This window comes from Mercenaria mercenaria, chromosome 6 (genome assembly GCF_021730395.1).
Source record: "Mercenaria mercenaria strain notata chromosome 6, MADL_Memer_1, whole genome shotgun sequence".
Classification (NCBI taxonomy): domain Eukaryota; kingdom Metazoa; phylum Mollusca; class Bivalvia; order Venerida; family Veneridae; genus Mercenaria; species Mercenaria mercenaria.
In genome coordinates, this window is record NC_069366.1 from 26,583,953 (window position 1) to 26,610,885 (window position 26,933).

At 33.1% G+C, this 26,933-nt stretch overlaps 1 protein-coding gene across 3 annotated transcripts in view; it reads right to left on the bottom strand.

Moving 5' to 3' along the window:
• The window catches only part of LOC123549345 (sal-like protein 1), a 95,929-nt gene that overhangs the window by 46,483 nt on the left and 22,513 nt on the right, over window positions 1–26,933 (bottom strand). For all 3 annotated transcript variants that reach the window (XM_045337366.2, XM_045337364.2, XM_045337367.2), the window contains exon 3: window positions 1,866–3,008. In XM_045337366.2, the coding sequence (XP_045193301.2) occupies window positions 1,866–3,008 (1,143 nt within the window). The remainder of the gene's footprint in view (window positions 1–1,865; window positions 3,009–26,933) is intronic.

A 26,933-nucleotide genomic window follows, 5' to 3' on the forward strand; every position in this document is an offset into this window, starting at 1 on the left:
TGTATGTTCAAGATATTGAGAAAGTTGTCAATTTAGCACGAGACATATCATAAATCATATCATATTTGCCGATTTATTGAAAAATCTTATTGCGATATTTGTATAGAGGCTTTGCTATCAAATCTATCACGGTCGTGATATTGAAATATTTGTTAATATGACAACGAAAGATGTTATTCATACAGAATGTTCCGTTACAGCAATAACGTCTGCCACATGATGAGAGATATTCATAAACGATGACAATCATAAAGGAATAGTTTTGACCCATACTGACATTCAACGCTTTTTTCTAAGGAAATCGAGATGGTCCTACGAGGGTTATTAATTTCACTATATGTGATTTATGGCAATAAAAACCCATGTTTCATACAAGAAATATCAGGACTGGAATCGTAAAGGAGAATATGGGAATATTTTCATCTGATTACAAAATTCTGACAAATAACTCTCAGATGATTTTTAAGTAATGCAGACACAGTTTGAGTTACAAGCTTCCGCCTGAATTAGGAAAAGCGGACGCAACATAAAAATCTTCTGCAACTATTTTAAATAATTTTAAGTTATGGCTAATAAACGATTAAAATATGAATGTTAAGTCTGTATTTTGTAATAAATGAATGTCTTTTCTTTGAAAAATAATAAAAAAAACATTACTTCATTTGAAATTACTGCCATAATGCTTTATTTTAAAGAAGCGTCTTTAATTTATAAGTCACCTCTACCAATCAATGGACAAAAGAAATATTGCAGAAATATCGCAAACTTCTGTCTGAAGCTTCCAATAGAATTTACATTAAAACATTACATTCCATTAAAGTGTGAACTGAAAATGTACTTAAAAATATCTACGGTTATTACATTATAATGATGGAAATTTCCCATCTTAAGCATTTTATTATCGCCGGACAAATGCAGAAACAGACGTTTTATTGCTTATTTACACGTAATAACAATATTTCTTATATCTTTCCCAATTTGTGTGCATTATCAATATGTATTCAGCAATATTTTATGTTTTGCTCCTATAAACTGTACCTTTTGGATCAAACTTTGTTTACCCAAAGTGCACAATAAAGCAGACGGCGCTTTTATGGTTTTGGCATTTGAAAGGGTCAGATAATAAAATATAAAAATAAAAGGGAATCATATCTAAAACAAGCCCCTGGTAGACAAAGACTTCATTGAATCCGAGATGAATTATAACACAAAAAGTTATTGCAGTTTTATATAATATAAGATAGTCATAAAACATCCTCATTTATAAAACTTACCGACAACTGAAATATATTTGTGATTAAAAGCTTTTTTCAAGTGTGCTGCCAGTTTAGCATTAATATATTTTGTAGTTTTGTTAGGTGTCTCAGGTAGAATGAGTCTGTCTGCTTTAAAAAAAAATATTTTTTTTGTTGCTTTTTCAAAATAATTAGGGAAGTTCATGATATCATTGCACGCAGTAGTTATTTACTAAATACAGCAGATCCCACCATCTTAGTTTTAGAGAATCCATTTATATATAACAGCGAAGAAAGGAAAACTGATGTTAACACATTGATGTTAAAGAGTTTTTCTGTATATATATATGGTCCCAAAATAACTTTTCAAACTAAAGGGCAAGAATACAGAACTGGCCTCCTTCCTGAACACATTGAAGTCCTTCCTGAACACACTGAAGTGTTTCTAGAAACTGTTGCCATCTTTGAGATTTATAAGAAAATTCTTAATGGTTTTTATTTTTCAAATGTATGTTACTGGTTTGCATTTCATTAAGTGCACTGTTACATTTTGTTGTTCCAATACCTTTCAAGCTAATTAAACAAAACCTAGTCACAGGTACTCAAAACACATAACCAACATTGACTAACCTTTTGATCCTGTTCCGCTGTAGTCAAGGATACCAGACGAACTTGGTGAACTATTTGCCGTGGAAACCTGCCCTGCTTTGCTAGCAGCTGACATCAGGAGTGAGGTTGGTGATGTAAAACTGGAACTTTGAGGTTCTGGTGTTGACCCAACTGCTGCCGATGCTGACATTGTTGTCGAAGAAGGTTCTGGTGACTGTTGCTCCGACTGAGTGGGTGAAGTCGCTCTTGACAGTTCTTCCTTTACCTTTTCACTTGTAGAAAGAACTTCCGACTTTGGTGAAGGAGATTCTCGCTGAGAAGATGCTTTCGAAGATGGATCTGGTTTTGGTAAGCCAGAAAGTCCTGGCAAATTAAACCCAGGAAAGCTAGCCCCAAGCTGGCTGTTCATCAGAGCTGTATGAAGCTGTTGACCATTCTGTAACCCACCTGCTACCAACTGTTGTTGTAGTTGGTGTATCAACTGAAGCTGCATGATCTGTTGCTGCTGCAAGTTATACAGAGTTGCATGAAGTTTGCCTACATCTTTCTCCTCTTCTGGATTATTTTCAGCAAATTGTGCCACTGCTGCTTTTGTGGCTTCCATTGGCTCTAACATGACATTAGAACTGGAATTGGAATTCATACCAGGTATCAAACTTTGTAATTGCTGCATGTAGGCAGACAGCTGAGTTGGTGTTATACTAGTTTTTGTTTTTTCACCAAGTTCATTCTCTTTCATGTCATCAAAATCAGTTTCCTCATCTTCAATATCATCTAGAGACTTGTCATAATCATCTTCTATTTCATCAAAATTTGACTGATTTTCAAAGCCATCTTCCTCTGCACCAGCATCAACTTCATCATGACCAGTCTGGAAATTGTCAAAGTTTACTGCAGGATTTGCTTCAAGTTCTGGTGAACCATTCTCCCCATTCACTGCATCTGGGTCATCAGATACTTGTGTTGTGAAACCATTCATGTTACACATATCAGTCTGGTTCTCAGTTTTCTCATTACTGTCTTTAAGCAACAACATGACTGGATTCATACAGTCTTTCTTATGAGAAAGAAGTTCATTTATATCCACGAATTCTGTCTGGCATTTAGTGCAGACGTGAGTGTCTATATTACTGGTATGGAGAGTCTTTTCCTCTGTGACATCCCCTGTAATACAGAAAGAACACAATTTGACAACCATGTATACCAAATAGGTTTCAAAATTATTGAACTTCCATTAAGATTTCATTACATGACAAGGAAAGTTTAATATAATGCCAAATTCTAATATCTTAAATAAATACAGCTTGCTAAAAACAAATCTGTCTCTTAAAAAAATGAAACTTTTAAATATTGTTCTATCAAATGCAGAGCATTTATATGGAAATGTTCTTTGCAGTCCCAAATAAAGAGCAATACGTATTCAAAATGATCCAGGTCTAAAATTCTCTGATGCTTTTTTTTGTTCCAAGTCACAAGTGGATAAAACAATTCAAAATGTAAATAAAGATGCAGAATTCATCATTTCTAGTGCTGCATTGTGAAGACGTCAGGCAATCATGTGCCGATCCTATCGCTAAACACAAAGGAAGTTTTGATTACAACATTCAGCAATGCATCCATCTTTTTTCCATCAATCCAAATTATCGTGGCATATCAATATAAAAACGTAATTGTGCCGATTAGATGGCCGATGATATGGTCAAAGAGCAAGTGAGCAGGAATACGAAGTTTAATCAAACTCAACATTTTACTAAATGAAAGAGTAACTATCAATAGCCGATATCAATGAGCTTTTGCGGAAATAATTGTCAAGGGTTAAGGCCTGAATAATGAAGGTTGTGAAAACATGTGCCCCTCGGGACATGCGTAAAGAAGTCCCTTGACCCAGAAGTAATCAAAGAAATACAATCCCCGTTTGCTGTAAATATGAGCATCCGTCAAATAAATAATTGGAGTCCATCATGAGAAGGATTTGTAAAGAAATATGACATTAAATCTGTGATAATAAGTCTTACTTCTACTCAAGCTATTGAGTTCAAATTTATTAGAAGTTATTATGCTTTGATAACCGACACTTAATAACTCAACTACAAAACATGTTAGAAATTCATGCACAGCAATTCCAAAGCAAAGATAAAGGCTCATATTTCAATGTTGTTAATAAATAACTGCACAGATAATACAGAAATTTCATATCATATAATATATTTGATAACATCTGGCAAGACTTGCTTTATATTAACATCTTAATAAAATAAACCTGTTAATGTACATGATCATCAATAAGTAGCTATATTTTGATGAAGTTTTACAACTATACATTATGGTTTAAGCTTCCTTCCATACATTGTTTTTGTTTCAAGTTATACCAATACAGAGGACCTGAAGTTCCCCTCTGGGCTTTATGTTAAGGAAGAACCACTGACCTTCCTTACAGGGCTTGAAGCCACAATGGTAAAGGAAAAGTGATTAGAAGTCCCTGACCACAATCACTCAGCCATGGAGGCTCTTAGGATTGGGTACCAGTACTTGCTCCACTCCATCAGTAACTGACAACTTCCCCACATGAATCAGAGGATGAGTTCAAAATTGAGCCGCGCCATGAGAAAACCAACATAGTGGGTTCGCTTTCAAAGTCTATTGCAATTAGAGACTGTTAGCAAACAGCATGGACCCTGAACAGACTGTGCAGGCTGGTCTGGATCCATGCTGGTCGCAAACCCACTATGTTGGTTTTCACATGGCACGGCTCAAATGATATCAGACATACTGTTCATTTCCAAGGCCTAACAAAGAAAACTGGTTGTGCCTGGAGACTGAACTTGCTACTTATCAACTGGCCGACAGTCATGTTTTTCAGAACAGCATCAAATCTTCTTTATTTATAGAACACAGCTAAAAATAATTACAGCTTTGCTTGATAAACTTGAAATGTTAAAATTACAAATTTAAATGTCTTATGAAACTCATTATTCTGATTTGTCCGTCGTCAAAATACTGAATTTCCTCTCTTCAAAGCAAAGAAAAATTTGTCTCTGAAAAGTTCAGACCTCAGTAAAAGCCTCAAGTGTACTGAAATGAAATATTCCAAACTGTTTTCATAGCTCTCTCTAACTGCATTAATATTTTTCCAGGCTCCCTAATCAAATTGACACCTTCGCCCATTGATAATTTGTCAACTTTATAAATGTGTGACAGTGCATGCCCCTAGAGATAGCTCATAATCCCAGATCAAATCTCCTGGTTATGATCTCTAATATTCAAATCTTATTCCTTAAATTTCTTTAAACAGACAATGCTAGGAGGGATTTATCGCGTGTTGTAGAGATTCCCATCTCGGGAGCCCTCGGCTTTATAAAGATGAAAAAAATGACAAGCATCATTTTCGAAAATGTCACAAAGTTCACATTAATGTTAATTTGTGACATTCGATAGAAAAAGAAAACCTAGCATTACTGACAAGTGCTGCCATAATTCGAAAAATTTATAGCCGTTAGCTCCCCGCTCCAACACAATTGCTTCAATTTTCTTATAATTACAACATCCTTACGTCACTTGATTTGATTTAGTCCTTTGTCTAAGAAACATCAGCCCTATTGGAAATTAAAACTTGCCACTTTATTAACAATAATTTTGGGCCATAATTACGTTTGTTATGGCACAACCCCTCATCATCATCTATTAATCTGTCATCATGGTGATCGGCACCCTAAACAAAGGCACCGAAAAAATGTCGCAAAACGATAGCAACTGTCCATACCTGTTTTGACCTTCATCCTATCCTACCTTTTGTGTTAATGTGTTCATTCAGACTATATTAATGTATATGCTGAATATTTCATGCCATTTCTTATTTTCTTCTTTATTCAGAAAAAGAATGATAAAATGAAAGAATAGGCAAACATGCAAGTCAGCCCTAACCCTTACCCTGCTAAATTCCAATAATGAACTTGTCCATCTTTCAATTTGGACAGTACCATTAAGACTGTTAAAAGGGGTGCTTACCAAAAAGATACTGGCCGAATGGCAAACAGTGCAGATCTTGATCAGACTGCACGGATGTGATAAAATAAAATTTTAACAAATACCTCTATAGATGCAATGCATTTTTTCTCTCTTTTTTTTTAAAAACAAGATCAAGAATGATTACAAAATATTAATTAACCTGACACTTGTAGATATGAGTAATCAGATACTGATAAAATCTTTAAGAAAATATCTGATATTATATTTGGATCATATTTTGTTATTAGTCATCTGAATAACTTAGTCATCTGGCAATTTCCTAAATTCTAATTCTGTTAAATAGTTACCCTTAGATACAAAAAGCCGTTATAAAACTTAAAAATCCTGTAAAAATCAAATAATTTTATAAAATATTACAACAACCCTGAGCATCCATAAATATGGAAAAAAATAATTAAATAATCATGCAATTTAATCAAAATGAAAAGATGACAATTTATTTAATTACAAAGAAAAACAAGTTCAATAAACAAATATATCAATTAAGAAAAAACTTTGAAATACAAAATACTTATTTACCTAGAATAATCCTGAGGTTTTTATTTCTCATTTGTAACACTGAGGTTAAGTACCTCTAAAATGTTCCAACAAAAAAAAAAACATATGCACTTGCTATCCTTTCGCTAATTAAATTCATAAGCTGTAATTATACCCAGTATATCAGCATTTTTCGCCCAATCAAAGTTCCCAAAATACATTACCTATAATTTCATTGGCAAATTAAAAATTAATATCAAACTTTCTTACAGATTTTATCAGGGTCTGATTATAGAGATATACACGTGTCAGCCTAGTTAATATTTCATAATCTTTCATATCTTGAAAAATTTATTCCCCAAACTGAAATGTCCCAAGGCTACAGTTGAAAATATGAAAGAGAATATTCGCTCATGTTTTTACTTGATCTCTCTCACAATGTTGCCATTGTCTAAGTTTAATATTTATATTAATGATATTGGGGTTAAAAATTCATATTAATCAGAAGTTTCAGTATTTGTGATGTAATTCAGATCATTGTTACCATACTGCCAGTAGTAAAACAGCATTATTACATTGTATTTCGCAGTAAAAGATCATTGTTACATATTGCCATTAGTAAAACAGCATTAATATATTGTATTCAGCAGTAAAGATCATTGTTACCATATTGCCAGTAGTAAAACAGCATTATTACATTGTATTTCGCAGTAAAAGATCATTGTTACATATTGCCATTAGTAAAACAGCATTAATATATTGTATTCAGCAGTAAAGATCATTGTTACCATATTGCCAGTAGTAAAACAGCATTATTAGATTGTATTCAGCAGTAAAAGATAGTTGTTACATATTGCCAGTAGTAAAACAGCATTAATATAATGTATTCAGCAGTAAAGATCATTGTTACCATATTGCCAGTAGTAAAACAGCATTATTAGACTGTATTCAGCAGTAAAAGATAGTTGTTACATATTGCCAGTAGTAAAACAGCATTATTAGACTGTATTCAGCAGTAAAAGATAGTTGTTACATATTGCCAGTAGTAAAACAGCATTATTAGACTGTATTCAGCAGTAAAAGATAGTTGTTACATATTGCCAGTAGTAAAACAGCATTATTAGATTGTATTCAGCAGTAAAAGATCATTGTTATTTAACTTGTGTTTCCTACACATCCAACTTAAATATGTTAACATAATTTTGGTAAAATCTTCACAGAAATAAATTATGTACACAAACAACAGCTGTCTCCATAGGATGACACATGCCCTCAATGGCACTTTGAATGAATAGTTATGGCCGATGTTAGAGTTTAGGACCTTTGACCTACGGACCTGGGTCTTGCGCGCGACACGTCGTCTTACTGTGCCACACATTCATGCGTAGTTATTTCAAAATCCATGCATGAATGACAAAGATATGGACCGGACACGCCCATCAATGCACTATCATGAAGTATGACCTTTAACGTCTAAGTGTGACCTTGACCTTTGAGCTACAGACCTGGGTCTTGCGCACAACACGTCATCTTACTGTGGTACACATTCATGCCCAATAATTTTAAAATCCATGCATGAATGACAAAGATATGGACCGGACAAGCCCAACTATCATGAAAAATGAACTTTAACGTCTAAGTGTGACCTTGACCTTTGAGCTACGGACCTGGGTTTGCGCGCGACACGTCGTCTTACTGTGGTACACATTCATGCCAAGTTATTTGAAAATCCATCCATGGATGACAAATATATGGACCGGACACACCCAACTATCATGAAAAATGACCTTTAACGTCTAAGTGTGACCTTGACCTTTGAGCTATGGACCTGGGTCTTGCGCAGCATTGAGCTATGGACCTGGGTCTTGCGCAGCATGTCGTCTTACTGTGGTACACGTTCATGCCAAATTATTTGAAAATCCATCCATCGATGACAAAGATATGGATCGGACACAAAAATTGCGGACAGACTGACAGACCGACAGACTGACAGACGGTTCAAAAACTATATGCCTCCCTTCGGGGGCATAAAAAATTATACAAAATGTGAAAATATTTTAACTGGGATGGTATGAAATCTTCATAAATTATAAGGCACTAAATCAAAATTAATAACATGACGACTCCTTCAATCATGCAATATTTTTATAAGGTAACTAATTGTAGAAAATTGAACTGTTTGAAAATTGAACAAGAAAATGATGTCTCAATTAAGGTAAAATATATTCACATCAAAGCAGTTATGGGATGAAGAAATAGTCGACAGTCTCATAAATATTGCCCCTAATTTTCTTCTGCATGATCGTATATTAATATATAATATCATTTCAAACAAATAAAAATACTTCTTGTTAGGCTGGATAAAATAATCTATTGGTCGGACTGCAACTTCTCAAAATTACGAACCTTAGTAATTTCAACTTCTAAACCAAAATGATAATATGAGCCGTGCCATGGGAAAACCAACATCTGCGCAGTCTGGTCAGGATCCATGCTGTTCGCTTTCAAAGCCTATTACAATTAGAGAAACGGTTAGTGAACAGCATGGATCCAGACCAGCCTGCGCATCCACGCAGTCTGGTGGGTCACAAAGCCACTATGTTGGTTTTCTCATGGCACGGCTCATATGTTTCTACACACTCATGTTCCACATTTTCACCATACCTTACCCCATTTACATATAACCCAACAAAACTTGTGCAACCACTGAGAATGAATCATCATTATGCTTAGTTAATGACAATACGAACAGCAAGAAAGACTTTAATGTTTACAAAGGCCAAGCCTTGATGGCATTAAGAGTATTCTATACATGTGACAATCTGACTATACAGTACATATCAGCCATAAGGTTTTTTTTTGACTTATACTGGTGTATGTGCCTTAAGATGGGTCTCTATGCCACACATGCATTAATATCATTTATACTTAATTACTTGCTTGTTGGGGCCTCTGTGGCCGAGTGGTTAAGGTCACTGACTTCGAATCACTTGCCCCTCACCAATGTGGGTTCGAGCCTCACTCGGGGCGTTGAATTCTTCATGGGTGGAAGCCATCCAGCTGGCTTACGGAGGGTCGTTGGTTCTACCCAAGTGCCTGCCCGTGATGAAATAATACACTGAGCAGCACCTACCACCAAAAGCAGGAAAGTTGCCATATGACCTATGATTGTGTTGGTATGACATTAAACCCAACAAAACAAACAAACTCTCAATCGCATACAACCAAACATTTTTTGCCTTGGCCCTTTTTTTTGCACAAAACTAAGATTGCTGAGTAATTCAATGGTATCACCTTTTATCCATCCACATCAAACTAATCTTTGAGGCAGATATAATCCATTTGTTAATTTATGGATCATTCTTTTTCATAGGAACATAAAATTATATTTTATATGCATTTTTATTTAGAATAAATCTCCTGAAAATTTTTGACAAGGCAATAAATTTTATTAAGTATGATATTAAAATTGCCTCAGCATTCAGCTTCTTACATAGATTACCACACATCAAGACACGAAAATGAAATAAACGTATCAAAGACTTCCTTTCACACAAAATTGAATCATTAATGAATGCTGTTGAGTATGAGGTGGGTGGGGGGGAAGAGATGGTACCCCAGGTTATAAAATGTCAACAATAAAATTACATTTTTCATAAAACATCAGTGATAAAAAAAAATATTCTTATAATATGTCACTCATAATATTCCCTGTAAGGCCAATTACAATGATATGTGTTTCCTGTCCATCATTACGAAGCAGTGCATATACTGCATGAAAGTACTACTGCATGCCACTATAAATACACAGTTCCTTTTAATGGAATATCAATACATTATCACATTAAAATCTACATCTTTTTTCCGTTATACAGCCATGTCTTCTATCAAATAACCCGTTTACTAAATTTTGTCCTCGATACAAATTATTCATAAACAGAAAAATTCATATTCATAGGGATGTATCCTATGGCATGGAATGTATTTTATATTTTTCAATGTTTTGACATGTTGGATATGAATACCATCCCAAAACTGAAACAGTAATCATTTTATGAGGTGGTTTCAATTTTTATGACTTACTCTGACAGCGTAAAATCACTTAATACAGATTTAATTGCAACATGTCATAACTATGTAAATGGATACTGGTGATAGATGAATATTATTTTTAAATATGTATATCATAGTGCTCTTCTATAGATAAATGTTTTTAACCCTTACCCTGCTAAATTTCTATAATGGACTTGTCCATCATTCAATTTTTGGACAGTACCGTTAACTGTTAAAACGGTTGCTACCAAAAAAGATACTGACTGAATAGCGAACAGTCCAGATCATGATCAGACTGCACAAATGTGCAGGCTGATCATGATCTACACTGGTTGCAAAGGCAGAACCAAGCGTGTCCTGCATGATAAGGGTTAATGGTGGTCAGCTGGATTTTTGTTTATGCCATAGTTTTGTTACTGATAATAAAGCCATTTTTTCATATTCACTCAGAACTTGGTAATTGTGTTAAGATACGACTGAATATAATTTAACAGCTGACCTTTTTCAAACCAGAATTTTTTAACCTAAAAATTAAAATAATAAACATTATTATTCTGCATAAGAAATGATACTCCTTGAAAAAAATAACATTTTTAATAAAATATACATGTATCAAAGATAATACACAATATTACAGCATTTTAGCAGAAAAAAAACAACTTTTGAAAATAATTATTACCTCCCTTTATCTACATACAATTAACATTATTTCAATGATTGACCACCTTTAAACATAAATTTTAAACTAATTTATCCTAATTTTCTTTCCACATTGCTGACTATGGAAAGATTTGTAGCTACAAATTAACACATACAGTAACTTCACTTTCTGTGTACTTAGAAAACTATAAAATCAAACTCACTCAAGTATCCAAGATGATTCAAGAGATTCGTGTAGTTTGCCGCCACATTCCTTATTTTTGCTACGTTTGGTGGAAAACCCAAGCAATTTTCACTCAGCCCCTAGCAATTATGAGCAGTTGGTGTCTTTAAAAAGTGTGAATATGCAATGGCCTAAGACGGATGTGCCCATCACAGCGACCTGGCTGAGATAGTTTATGAATTGATGACCCAGCAACAAAATAACAACATAACCCTATATGACTAAGCACAGGATTTTTGCAAATTGTTAAGAACGACTGACAAATGTATTAATTTGTAATAAAATCATACTGACACTTTTGATATTAATACTTCATTATGCAATAAAATGGTGTATGAATTATATTAAAAACATGATTCGTGACATTAAAACTACAGATTAACCGATTAAAATTATATTGTAACTTAAGTTGCAACAATCTTTTTGCGTGACTTACTAATATTAATATCATTTTCATATTATTCATGTCAAATTTCATTTTTAGTGCCAATGTGTCGGGAGAAAATTATATATAAAACAACCTCTAATACTTAAACGATATTAAAATCCATATTAAATTGCGATGTAAAACTCAAATAATAATATACCCCATCTATCTTGAAATTCCGCGATGTCAAGTTTTAGGTCCAGTAACAATGATAGTGAATCATTTGTTGCGAATATTTTCAATACATCAACAGAATAAAGGATATCGAATGTAAACTATTTTGTATCCATTGAAAAAAAGATACATTCAGAACCCTAAATACCCTCGGCTCAATTATAACCATAAAATGATTTTTGTGACCTGGGTAATTTGTCTCAATTTTTGGCAAAAGTTTTAGCATTAATTCTGATATGACAAGCGTCTGTACCAGCCGCAAGGATTAGTATCAGTTTTTATACACAAGGCCTCGGCAAAGTAAAAATATATATCATAAACAGTAAACTTCTGGCAGATTTTAACTGAGAAACATTGTAAAGGATTACTGAAATTTATATTTGTAACCCTTGAAAGACGCTTCTGATATTGATACAATCTCTTCATTCATTCCGTAATTAATAATTTTATAGATAAATAATTATCAGTTAATAACGACAACTCCTTTAACATGTCTACAGGATGATAATCTCAATTTACAGGTCTACAGAACGAGAACATGTCTACAGAAAGAGGATCTCCATTAACATGTCTACAGGATGAGGATCTCTGTTAACATGTCTGCAGTTCGAGGATCTCTGTTAACATGTCTGCAGTACGAGGATCTCCGTTAACATGTCTGCAGTACGAGGATCTCTGTTGTCTACAGTACGAGGATCTCCATTAACATGTCTGCAGTACGAGGATCTCTGTTAACATGTCTGCAGTACGATGATCTCCGTTAATGTGTCTGCAGTACGAGGATCTCCGTTAACGTGTCTGCAGTACGAGGATCTCCGTTAACATGTCTACAGGACGAGAATATCTTTTGATTTTCTACAGGACGAAAATCTTTGCCAGTGACGGGGCAAGAGATTGGCATCTACAGCGTCCAGCTGCAGTAAGCATTTAAGAAGTTCCTGATATTCTTGGCCTTGTTTAAGAGTACGGGATCTCTCCAATTCAGTACCAGTAAATCGGTAACGAAGCGGGCTTTTAGTATGTTCATTATCCTTTTACGTAACTTTAACGAAATGATTTAAAATTGACACATAATTAGACAGAGCGATTCTATTGTAATTCATCGTAAACTTCAATTGCATTCCTTAAAATAGGATAATATTTCAATAAAATATCTGCGTCTGCTTTTGCATCTCTCGCTAATGCTAGATCTGTCAATGAAAATTTGCATTCTCTTACAGCCCTATCCATTCAAAGCGGCATATTTGGATCTTTACTCATCTTAAAATATATGTCCAAATTTGATTAAAATTTATCCTTCGCTTTTATAATGTGACACCTTGAACAGATAGTCGGGGCCACCTGTTGGCTGTCTCGCTTACAATTATTATGAAGTTAGGTCTTAAATCATTGTCATTTACTTCTTTATTATCACTTCCTAAAACTATAATCATCTTAGGACAAAATGATTTGCACGGGTAATTTGAGACGGAACATCAAAATTGGACCCCAGTTAAACTACCCTTACAACTCACAAAATATTTTCTACCCTTTGTAGTACCTGTACATAAATTTTCCTCACATGCGGGTTTATCTAGTCTTATTAAAATTGTCTTAACACAAACTGTCACTCTTTGTCTGACAGGACAGACTTTTTAAAACTTTTTTTAACCTAAACAGATCCCTTATAAGGAAATTTAGTGTCTTAATATAGAGCAAACAGCAATTTCCCTGCGATTAATTCATTAAACGGACTGGACATCCTTCAGCCATGCACATGGCTTAAGAAGAAGCCACAGGACGTCGAAATATATACAGAGAATTATGTAATTTCCCAATTGTCAATATGGGGGCAACTACCTTAAGACCAAGTGTCTAGACATGTATCATCAAGAAATTTCCACTTTCAACTGAAAATTTTCATGCACCTCGAGAAACCAACATAAATTACATTTAGCCTTTTTTTGTCCAATCATATATTTTTCAATTAATATAATTATTAAAAAAAACTTTTCAGGTAACTGTGCTGATTATAACTCTTATGTCTTTGCTTTTTATTTATTTATTTTCTGGTTTAGTTATACCATAATGCGTTTGATCTGCTAAACTTCACCTCAAAGGTGGTCTAAACCATGCATTTTAAACACGTTATGTTTTGCGGTGGTGTGATTCATGCCCCCGTTCAAAAGTCTTTCTTTAAAGTGTTATTACACTACAACATGGGGCGCGCTTATATTAAAAACCTTCGTCTTAATAAATATGACAATTATAACTTGTCACTTAAAACAGCGCATCTGCCTCAAAATTGAATTAACAGGTGATGAGACTTGTACATTTTTTCTTGATCCTTTTTATTAATATATGGCCTTTGGCTTGATACAAAATACCTAGCATCTTCACAAAGCATTGGGTAATTTAACTTTACCTTTGAGATTTGATATAATGTTTTAACCCTCCAATGAGCAATTTTCTTACATAAAGCCACCCTCCGAGACAAAGACGTCACATTAAAAAGGACTTCAGTAACTATGAACTGACTTAACAAAATACATGTAAAATGTGTTTTTAAAAACCAAGTTTTCAGTCTGAAATAGATCTGAACTGAGAAATAAATCATTTCCGTTGACCAGGTTTCATGTGGTGAGTCCGAAGGTCATATATTGGTCTGGGTAAATTTTACTGTAAAATGATCACATATGAGAACAAATGCTGCATTCCACAAGAATCAGATCACTTTAAACTATGACAAAATTTGCAATAAAATATCATAAATCTTCAAAAAAATACCAATTAAAGTATTGATTTTAAGTGCATAAAAACACTCTGACCACTGCAATCTTTAGTTAGGTCAATATTGAACGCATAAGCCTGTGACCATCAATTTATCCGGCCAACTTTTGCGAACGATTCAGTTCAGAAATATTTCAAATCGTCAATATCGGCTATTACTGCAATCAAAAACTGACCCATCCTTCGCCCGTAATTGTATCTGGATAATTAAAATGCAAATGTCCTTTTCATAATCGTTTTAAGTCAATTTGTTCCGTTACAACGCGGACAATCAAGGTGTGAGCTTTCAATAGAGACAGTTCAGCTTGGATTGTCCCGGATATTGAAAGGGTCAGGGGTTGCACTTTGGGGCGGCTATTAGTAATTGTTGGAATACAGATAGGGCAAGATGGAGCAACTCTCCCTGTGCGTGTGGGCTTGAAATGATCTTGCCCATGTCAAATATTTGCCCGACCTATGACATCACCAATGAAGCTGACTCGTTCAAAAGAACCGGACAAGGTTACAATACAACCCGTCATAAACTGAACTTTTGACATCCCACAACCCTTTGTAAAAATTTAACAAATATTCAAATAGTTGTAAATAAAATCTTAGCGAACTCAAATTTCATAATTCACATTAAATTAATTTGAAATACCTTTTTCCAAAGTAAACAAAGTTCCATATATATAATTAACCAGGTGCAGCTAAATTTGTATCCCAGATGTTTTGTTTACTTGTCAAATTTTATACCTTAATATTTTATCTGATACCCTGGTATATTTATTTTATATGAAATTTATGGAAATATAAATGGTAAGTGACAGCTCATTAAGATCTTGGTATATTAGATTTCCTGATTCCTTCCCAATAATTTCTACTTTGATAAAAATACATATGAAATTAATATTGTTGAATGTAAGAAATGTGGCAAAAATTAATAATGTTTTAAAGGAAAATGTGCGTCAATTAAAAAGTTATTTTCAACAATCACCATCTTGCGGTTTGCTGTTTTGTCGTATTATATGACTAAATAACTCATTTCTCTTCAGCTCGGTACTAAAATCGTCTTGCATCTGCAAAAAGTTGTTTCCTTCAAGATGTTTATACTCTGGACTGCACAGCATAAGCTATTATTATGGGCAAGTTTCCTCATTCATTATAAAACAGTAGAATTTAAGATAAATAACTAAAATGAATTTAACAGCCCAGACCAGGAGTTTAACATGACCACGCAGTGTCTACGATTGTAGCATTTCAAGTTCTCATGTTTCAAATCAAAGCCAGAGCACTACCGGTATTTAAGTTATTAACAGTGGTCATTTAACCTTTATTTTAGTGTTCCCGAATTCTGTTAGTTTAAATGCTAATCCTGTTCTCCACAAGTAACAGACAATTTCCAAGCATGAATGCCAAGCGAACGACGATTCACGACTTAAGACATAAATTTTTGAAATAAAACTGTCAAGTCATCAGGCAGACCAACGTCATAGTCTAGGATTGAAATTGTAAGTTTTGTGTGTTTTCCTGGTGCTGTTACCAGGCAAGACACGGTCTACCTTCTGTATAAATACTATGATAATTAATGAAATGACGAAATAACATTATTTTTTTTCACTGAAGAAAGCCAGAGGACAAAACATGTTAGAAAGGTGTAAAACAGTATTTAAAATATTGCAGTTGTTCTGAGACTATTATACATTTTACGATAATATATAAGAAATTTCAAAAAGAAAATCAAGTAGAATAACTGCCAGAGAATTAAGGAACAGTCCTAAATCTCTGTGATTGATATATTTTTTCAAAATTTCAAACTGAATAATCTTTAAATGTTATAATTAATCTATTTTATACATTATTTAGGGTAAAAAACTTTTACTGCATCCTAATTCAACATGATGAAATGCATAATTTTTAGATATAAATTATATATATTATTACCTTTTATTGTTTCCATTTTTTCTCAAGAGCACTTAATAGCAAAATAATAATTTAAATTCCGAAAGAATTGAAAATAAAATACGACATGCACATTGGTATTTGTATGTCTTCATTTAAAATGATTTTCAAATATGACTGAATAAATGAATTTCTGTCTGTCAAAAAATGGTTAAGGTATTTGTACAACTATGTCAAAATTTTTCAACACTTGGTATCAATCACCACTAAAACACTTAATATTGAAGAAAAAACCTTTTCAAACACTTTATATATTGCAGAGAAACCCCTTTTATAACCTCTTTATATTGGACAACAGTATTAAAATGAAAATATCCCTAACGGTATTACCTAATTTATTACATTTAGATCAATTTCCATTCAAATTATTATAAATCTAAATTAGTTTCCTGCCATCTACCTTCCTGAAAATATCAGGACATAACTATTCATGAACAGTTTATGAACTTATGAATAGTTCATGAATAAAGTGAAATTGTCCAAATGTTTAGAACTATTCTTAACCTGAACTTAGTTCATGACCTAATTCAAGTAAAACAGGCAAGTGCATACATCTGTTCATATCTGACAAGAACTTGTTCAAGAACTGTTCTTTAACCATTCATGAACTAATCTGTGAACAGTTCATGAACTAATATGTGAACAAATCATGAATAATTCTTAAAGTACAAAACGGACAAACATATTAATTTAAGAACTGTCCTTTAACAATTCATACTATTCATGAACAGTTCATGAACAAATTTATGAATAGTTCAGGAATATTGCACTGTATCAAATTTCAAGGATAAGTTTTCAACAACCTTAAGGTGAACAGATAACCATCTTGTTCCTTATGAAAAGCAAGGATGTGCTATTTTTTGGTGATTTTCTTTCGCTTAAATGGAATTTCACAATTTATTTATAGTGCTGAATACAAATCAAATCATGTAGCAGTCACGACTAATGTTCCTTGAAATTTTAAATGATTTTCCAGTCCATTTAGAATAAAATTGACAAAAAGGAAACAGATTAAAACAGGCTTGTTGTCCTTATGCACAATATCTCAACGAACCATTTCACACACGCATACATCAGGTAATTATTGTTGTCTGAAAATGATAATGCAATTAGAAGAACACACCAATACGAGCTTCCAACAAGGTCTTCAAGCCTTAGCTTTCATGTTGTAATTCAACATGCACAGTTGTGAAAGTGACTGCAACACAATGTCAGCAGACTGTAACCAAGCTCTTTAACCCTTACCATGCTAAATTTCTATAATGGACTGGTCCATCTTCCAATTTGGGCAGTACCATTTATTATTTGAAGGGGTGTTTACTAAAAATTTACTGACTGAATAGCAAACAGTGCAGACCATGATCAGACAGCACGGATGTGCAGGCTGATCTTGATCTGCACTGGTCGCAATTTAAGGCAAAATCACTTGCCGCCAGCAGGCTAAAGGTTAAAGTATTGTTCATTCTGCCCAAAGTTCAAACTGAGTACAATTTTTTTTCTAAAATTTCAATCTCAAAATACCAAAAAAAATAATGATGTTCAATATTATTCTAATTATAGAAAAAGAAGAAATTATATATCATGATACACAAAATACACGATTTCAGTTTTTGACAGGTACCAACTTACAACCATCTCTCATGAATGTCACACTACAATATCTTTCTGTATTTGGTTTCATAAGTAACTGGTCTATAAAGAACCAAATGAAGTCAGCGTTTTTATTTACACGTGAAACGAACAAAATAATTAATTTGCCAAAGCCTAAGCACATTAATTGGTAAGTGAAGACTTAAGTACCAAACTGTTTAGATTTTATCATCGAGACCTTGTACACAAGCGCCTCTATCAGGGTTACCCGATTCAAAAGCCGAGGTTTAAATTTGTAGCGGTTTTGTCAGATATACTTCAAGTATTAAACGCGCATAAAACGATCGCTGTCAATAATTTGTTACTCTTTAACCGCATCAGTAATTTCCTTTATGATTCCCTCGGAAACCAGGTATAAATTTATGTCCCGTTTTGGATAAATTAAAAAGAAAAGTTATAATCTCTAATTTTGCAAAATAAATAGTATCAGAAAAGTTTTGTCGGGAACCAATGGGAGCCCGGATTATAATGTTTAATAATGACCTGCCAAAACACTAAGCCCATGAATAATGATGGGGGATTTATTTTGTTATCTATGAAAAATAGAATATTCATTGCCATTTGTATGCATTCATTTGGAATGAATACTGAAATTATATTTTTTTCTACTTTATCAAGGGATTATGCAACACATTACTCAAGCTTTCAAAGATAACCAACTATAAAATTCGTGCCATTCCCAATATAGGCAAACTGGTGTTTTAAACCCATATCCTACAATATGGCTCCACATTATGGGCCTTAAAAATCTGGGTAAAGTCTTGTGGATTTTCGGCAAATTTAAAATATCGTAGCAACTGGCATGAGAAATCTGATCAGCAAAGCAGTGTATTAAGTTCATGGCAATGGCCGAAAATGTAATGTGTTTTAAATATTCTGCCAAAAATGCCCTGTGCCATCCAAGACCATCACAGACTGAGATTAAAAGGGTCATACAGGCAGAGAAATAAATCTAACTAGTGTATTAAAAGTTCCTGGCAATAGCTGAAACGTAACACGTTTTCAGCATTCCGCCAAAAATACTCCAGCCATTGTCGACTGACAGACTGGGATTTAAAGAAGGGTCAAACATGCAGAAAAAAATATATATCAACAACAAACCCAGTAAGATCTTCATTTTTTTCTGGCATATTTCACAAGCAGAAAAAAGAAAGAGAAGAGAAAAAGAAAATCATCTGCGTAATAAAACAAGCACATCCTTGCAAAGATTAATACCCCTTTAAATTAAGTGAACATTTGAGCCGTGCCATGGGAAAACCAACATAGTGGGTATGTGACCAGCAAGGATCCAGACTAGCCTGCGCATCAGCGCAGTCTGGTCAGGATCCATGCTGTTCGCTAACAGTTTCTCCAATTCCAATAGGCTTTAAAAGCGAACAGCATGGAGCCTGACCAGACTGCGGGGATGTGCAGGCTGGTCTGGATCCATGCTGGTCGCACACCCACTATGTTGGTTTTGTCATGGCACGGCTCATTTCATTATCTTTACAACATGAATACTCCCATGAATAGTACTTAAATTTAGAAATTTTGATAATTAGAAAATTACAACATAGACACAAAATGGCCATTGATTATACGGCCCATTTCCAAGCTTATCTCGCTTCATATTTTTCCAATTTTGACAGGAATTTCAAAAACCATATGCCCCTGAGAACATAGTGTGTTGTAAAACATTACATTGCAACACCATTTTTGCAACAGTATTTCCCAGTTATAGTTGGTGGTCAGTTGGTCTAACCATCAAACTTTGATTCATGGCCCGTATTAATCAGCTGTTCTCCACAAGAAGCAGAAAACTTCCCCTCATCAACGGAGGATAAACGACTTTAGCGGCTTTAAATCAGTCATCAAAAGACGAAAATAAAACACATTCATGATTCAAACCTACAACCTTCAGACTGGAAACTCACAGTGAGCTCTGCCTACTGAGCAAACTGGGCCGGCATCGAAACACTTACAATGTAACAAAACCTGTAAAGATTTTTAAGCCAAAAGTCCTATAAGTTTCATTGCCATTGCTTAGTAGTTATGATGGCCAAGTGACTGTGCATCAAGTTAAAAAATAATTTGAAACATATTTTAAATTAATTTTTGTCATAACTGTAGAGTTGTTTAACAGCGCTTTCATCTTGCATTTGTAATGTAGCTGAACTGATTTTAATGCATATTTAACATGTCCCACTTACTTATAATTGTATCATAAACATATATTTTCACATTAACAGTGATGAAAAACATTCTTAAACATTTAAACTGAATACAAGCAAAGTCTGATATGATTTAGTTGGATATATATTTAATATCATCAGATTCTTTTATGGAATTACGTCAGTATCCCATTCTCAAAAACTGGACATCTTCAACAAAATTTCTGAATTTTGACATACAAATAATATTTTTTTAACATCTAATATATTTTAGTGGATAAAGTATTATACTACTGTGTGACTGTCATGAACGAAACCCATGATTTATCAAAAATGTGAAAGATAATTTTCTTAACAAGCAGTAAAATGTCTTAATCAAAACTTTAACCCTAATCAGTTTTGAAAATCTACAATTTTCACATCAGCTTTTTTTTTCCGAAAAAAAAGTATCTATCTTAATTAGACACCTTGCTGGCTTGGTTTGGACTGTATCACTGTTTCATTCGATCAAAACCTTTTTTTCCCATCATTATTTTAGGACCAGTCAAACCTTTCAGATTCTGATACACAATGTGGCATTAATAAGCTCATGTTATTAAATTTCAAAAACATTCGGAGACACTTAGAGAGGGGGGTATCATTATCATAACTTTTCCGATATATTATTTTCTACCCATTGTCCCTCTTAGTGATAAATACCTTTAAGTTACGCCCCTTGGAATCGTTTCACACAGCTAATTTAGAAGGCGTAGAAACTTTATCTTTTTACCCACCTTTTGTTAATGTCCTCCGAAAGATTTGTTAAATTTTCAAATTTGTGGGAAAAAATATCATTGTCAATTTTGAAGAGACATATTTTATTGGTGTCAGACGAAAGAACGGGAACTGAAGGGATTAAACGCACAAATTCAAGAGCCTGATCTGCATAAATTTCGAGAAAAATTACAGTACTTCAAAATGTAAACTGCCATTATATGCAGTTGGCACTAAATAGCGATACTGAATATTAAATAGATCTGTTTGCATCCGCTACAATTTGCAATTTTTGACGTTTTTTTGCTAAACGCACACAATTAGCTATGCCATTTTGAAAATGCTTCATTGATACTGCAACACTATACTACAATTATAATTTCGTGCTACCTCAAAAATGCTTTTAATCCAACTCACAAACAAATAAACCCTTGTTACGGAACAATTGTTCCCTTATAACATCTTGGCTTTTACATCATATTTTATCTTTTTGTATTCGCTCTATCAGAAAAAATCTAATTTTGGATTTTAGATGCTGATATCATTTTAATTACAATATATACTAAACGGTAAAGACATCCAAGGCAGAAATTCACCTAAACAGCGTAAATTACATGGCAATCAAAGTAAGGTGAAAGAGAATTTGTAAATTTTCAAAAAGATATGAAACTTGTGATGTTGTTATCTTTATCAAAAAATGGCACCACAGATTTAACTAATCACATTGAAAATGTCTTTAATCCCTGTATTTTGCTCTGTTCTTTAAATGATTTTATACTTTTAAACTGTGTTTAGTTGTTTACAGATATGAAAGGAACAAGTTATATAACTGATGGGGTTATTGTAACATTCAGTTAAGATAACATCTCATTTTATGATATAAAAGTTCCTTCTGATGTCTGTTTATGATAAGTTATAAATGTATTTTAACTGTTGATTGTAAATCTTTAAGGAAAATCAATTTTCAAAAGCAATCACCAACAGAATGGATCCTAGAGAAAATTAATTCATTAGACAGCTAGCTATCTCACAGAAGACCATTATCTCTTTCCTATGAAATTATATGAAAATGATAGAAAATTTCTCCCTTTATTGTTTCAGATACCTTAAAATTAACTGCTCCAATGTCTCAAATGTAAGAATGTATTCCTAATTAATAAATTACCTCCCTTTATTGTCTTATAAATTACCTCCCTTTTTTAAGATCATAAGATTCTTTAATTTCTTAACTCTTCAAAGCTTTAGTCAGGCATTTCATCTTTTTAAAATAATTCTTCAGACAGCTTTTTTTTCAGATTGACTTTTCATCCTTTTTACTAAAATACAATTCATCAAATTTTTGGCAAGAAAAATTAACAATATTTGACATTGCATGCTTTATATATATGGTTTGTTGGTTTTAGATATCAAAGATAAAAGATATCACTAAATAATGACAGTATTCATAATATCCCTATTGCATGATTATTTATAATTATATATCCTGACTTTTTTATTCATTTCTAATGACTAAAGCAAATATTTTGTGTCATTTCATTGAAATGCATTTTCATTTTTCCACGATCAAAAGTCGTCAGTAGCGACCGCTGAGACAAAATAAAGGCGTCTTTGTTAAACTATTAGTACGATCTCGTGATGCCACAATTGACCTTCTCGACGGTTATCATCATATTCATATCAAATGGAAATATCATATCTCATAAAAATTGCAATATTTCAATTCATTCCGTCTCGAATAAGAAAATGAAACATAGAATCCCAGACCAAAGAATGTTTCACAAGGTTTCTTTAAAAGCTATTCATGTGTTTTAGTGTTGGTTTATGATTTTGTATATTTTATCTGCATTTATCAAAAGCATTTTATCTTAATAGTACTCGATGTGTGTCGTTTGGGCAATGCTGAGGGCTAGGTGGAGGTTATATGTCTGTGGAATAATTTCACAAGGACGTTACTAAGCCCGAGTGAATGATTCTGGCGACATATAACCAATTTTGAGTGTATTAATTTAGGCATTATTATCATTTTGCTATACATTATTTCCATTCTAATATGCCCTTAATATAAAACAGTATATAAAATAAAGTAGCGCTCTTTCTTGGTGACACAATAAAAACATTGAAGTCATCGCACGTTAACGTGACGTCATTTTAGCATAAGTGTTTTTTAACAAGAACAAGCATATTAGAATAAAAGATTATTGGTCAACTAGAAGAAGATTTCATTAAAATTCTAAAGATACAAAACAATGTTTTAAAAACCTGTTGAAAATAACTTAATTCTGTATCTGCAATGAACTTGGTAAACTTCAGGGATAAATTCCACTGCCAGACGGGGTTATGATATACTTATTAATAAGCTGCCATTATCTCTTGTATTAACAGGAACTTGGAACACACCAAATAAATCAGATAAGCAAGATATTAATATAGTCTTGTAAATATATCACATGGTAGAGAAATGACAGAAAATCTGCAGAAAAAGTGTTTTTATCATCTCTTATCATTTCAATTGTCTATTCTCAGTACTGGCTGGCCTTAAAATTGATCAGCAGCAACAGAAACCGAGTAACTATCATCCATGTAAAGTGTTAGCAGCCAGGCAGATTATTATGATAAATATTCTAAAATCTGATACTTGAATATGATTATAGATAGAAAATTTTGTGATAATCTGTATTTTGAGATTTGCCAGACTTGTTCTGAAAAATTTTGGCAGACTGGTTCCACTCAAAAGAAAAATAATCTATAACCCCAAGTAAAATAATCTCTAACCCTGCACCATATCTGCCTGTGATCTAGCTGTGAAGATCACACTTATGACAAATTGTTATATTAGTTTTTAACACCAGTTTAAATGGTTTTCTCTGCTGGGTGTCCTAAGTTTCTCAATGAAATGCCTTCCATGGTGATATTACTGAATACTTGACAGACAATCTATAACAGGCATGGAATACTAAGACAGTTTTTATCAAAATTTCCAGGTTTCTGACATGCTGCAAATTATCCCACAGGCATTTGAACTTTACAGCCAATTTTTTCACATGGACTTGGAACTTTTGATTACATAATACTATGATTCTATAGAGGCTTGGAACTTCTAAGTAATTTAACGACCACCGTTTGTGCAAACTATATTACTCTTTGCGTACACTATATCAAAATAGCATATATGACATGCAGTATTATAAAGGCTTTATACAGCAGCAGACGTTTTATCATTATATATTTATTGAATCTATTATTAATTTCCACATACACCTTAGAGCCGTGTTTTATTCAACTTAGTTTGAGTTTGGCCCGTCAGATGATTTAATAACTTTAGTCATGGAATATTATTTTAAAATGACAAATAATTACATTAGTAGAGTCTACAACTCAGAATGGTAGAGTGAAAGAAGAAGGTCATCTGCATGCATACTAAAATTAAATGCTGCATGAGTCATCGAGACATAAAAAGAAAAAAATCTCAAAACTTTTCCGATTCTTATCGGAGAAAAATTTGCTTCCATTAAATCATATAAAGCTGCATCTTTTTCATAACAATCTTGTCAGATTTATCTATCATGTGTTTCATCGACCTCAATCAGAAACAAAAATCTGCGCAGCCGCTAACAAGCTCTATCCGAGACGGAAATTTTTAATGCGTCAGTGAAAAACACTCAAACTAAATTTCAATTCATAATTTATCTGTCTTCTTCCGCAGTAAGATATTTATCAAAATTTTGAACATATGTAACCCATTCTACAAAGATATTTTTCCTAGATATTCTGCTATTTAGCGGAATAGATGGCGGAATTGCAATTTCAAAGTATCGTAAGGACCACCCAAATAATTATATGGATTATCATTATTAATTGCTCAGTTTGGGGAGGATGGTTCTTTTCTTGTGTAAACATCCTAAACATCAACATTATTTTATCAAACATTTCACAAGAAAATTTTGCACCTTTTATCTTTGTAATCGTGAGTCATGTAATATTTAAAATATGCTGATAATAACACTTGTGGATAGATATGAAAACTTTCTCTTTTCATTATCATTAAACCCTCTATCAAGGATACTTTTAAGTATACAGAGCTTCGGGTCAAAACTTCAAAACAATGATACTAAAATGACCCGACAAAAAAAGCAGCTGTGTTATGCAACAGAACCATTTTATAAAATACCTTATAATGCTTCAAGCCTTATACTATTTTTCTCCATTTGGAGAAAATCAACATAGAAAATTGTTTCTGTTTAACTAAGAAATATATATCTTATATAGAGCAAGCACATAATACCTTTTATTACAAGTAGGTCGGTGGTTCTACCCAGGTGCCCGCTCATGATGAATAATGCATGGAGGGGCACTTGGGGTCTTCCTCCACCATCAAAGCTGGAAAGTCACCATAATGACCCATAATTGTTTTGGTGTGACGTTAAATCCAACAACAAACATTTTTTTATTACAAATACTCACATAAATAATATCATTAAATATTTTATCAAAATTTACTTCCTTTGACTTAAATCATTCAAAAGGCAACCTTAATTGTTTCTCTTTCTTATTACTCCACCCTGAAGTACCCAGGGTGGAGTTTATGCTGTAATCAGTTCTCCACCTCGAAGTCACTGCCCAGGGTGGAATTTATGTAGTAACAAGTCTGTTATACAGAAAACATCCTTTAAATTGTTTTTTTTTTAACTTCTTAATTTACACTGAATTCTGGCATCAATTTAACATCTGATTTTAAAATAGCATATAAAATTTATCAGGAAATTAAAACCAGAAAATATGTATCACATAATCTTGCTTCTATGAAATTTGTCAGCTTTTCAACTGATTTACTACATAATTTTATGGGTCATTTAGAATAATTCTGAAAATATCTACTTTAGATCTGCTATCTTTTACTATACAAAACTTTTGTTTTTTCCCATGAAATTGTTTTTAGTGGCCACCCAGTTTTTTTTGCCTCCTTTTACAAATTAGTAAAGAATAGCTGAAAATCAAGAACCTGTTTAACTGAAACTTAATGCCCATATTTCATCTTTAAAGTGACATTGAGAATTAACAATAAAGGCATGTATCAATTATTAAAAAGAAAATAATGTGATATCTTAAAACTCAAGGAGATTTCTTCCCTAAAGGAGGAATTCTCATGGATATAGAAACAAACATAAAATCACGAGGGAATTCTAACGTCAGAAATGACTCTAATTTCATCTTTTCGGAGACTGACTTAAAAATCAACTTCCTCCCTTAATAAATACTTCAAAAAAAGATGTCAGGTCATTTTTTCCGCACATCTATTTAATCTTCTGTCATTTTTTTCTCGATAGCCGCTGTCACTGTATTGTGTCGAGTGATCTCGGCCCTTTAAGGGATTTTAGATGGCTATATTATAATTGACGTCCATTTAAAAAAATAAATCTGAAATATGAGTGGTCACTTGATATGTCATATTAAAAGCAAATATATGCTCTCAAAATATGCAAACACCCCATCATCTTAAAGTCGTTGATGGACAGATGCCATTAAACAAACAACATGGGTAGAAATTAAGGGACCAACCGGCTACCAGTCATTCATTAACACTTAGTAATCACTGGTTTCTATAAAATATCAAATATTTTCCTCTTTAACAGAAAAAAATGAGTTCTTCTACTTTACCGCCTGACTACTTTTCAATTTCTTCAAAGAAAAAAAATCAAATTCCATTATGACAAGAAAATATTTTTCTAACATCAATATATTTCATAAAAAATCTGCATTTTTGATTCACACATAGACTACTTTATCTA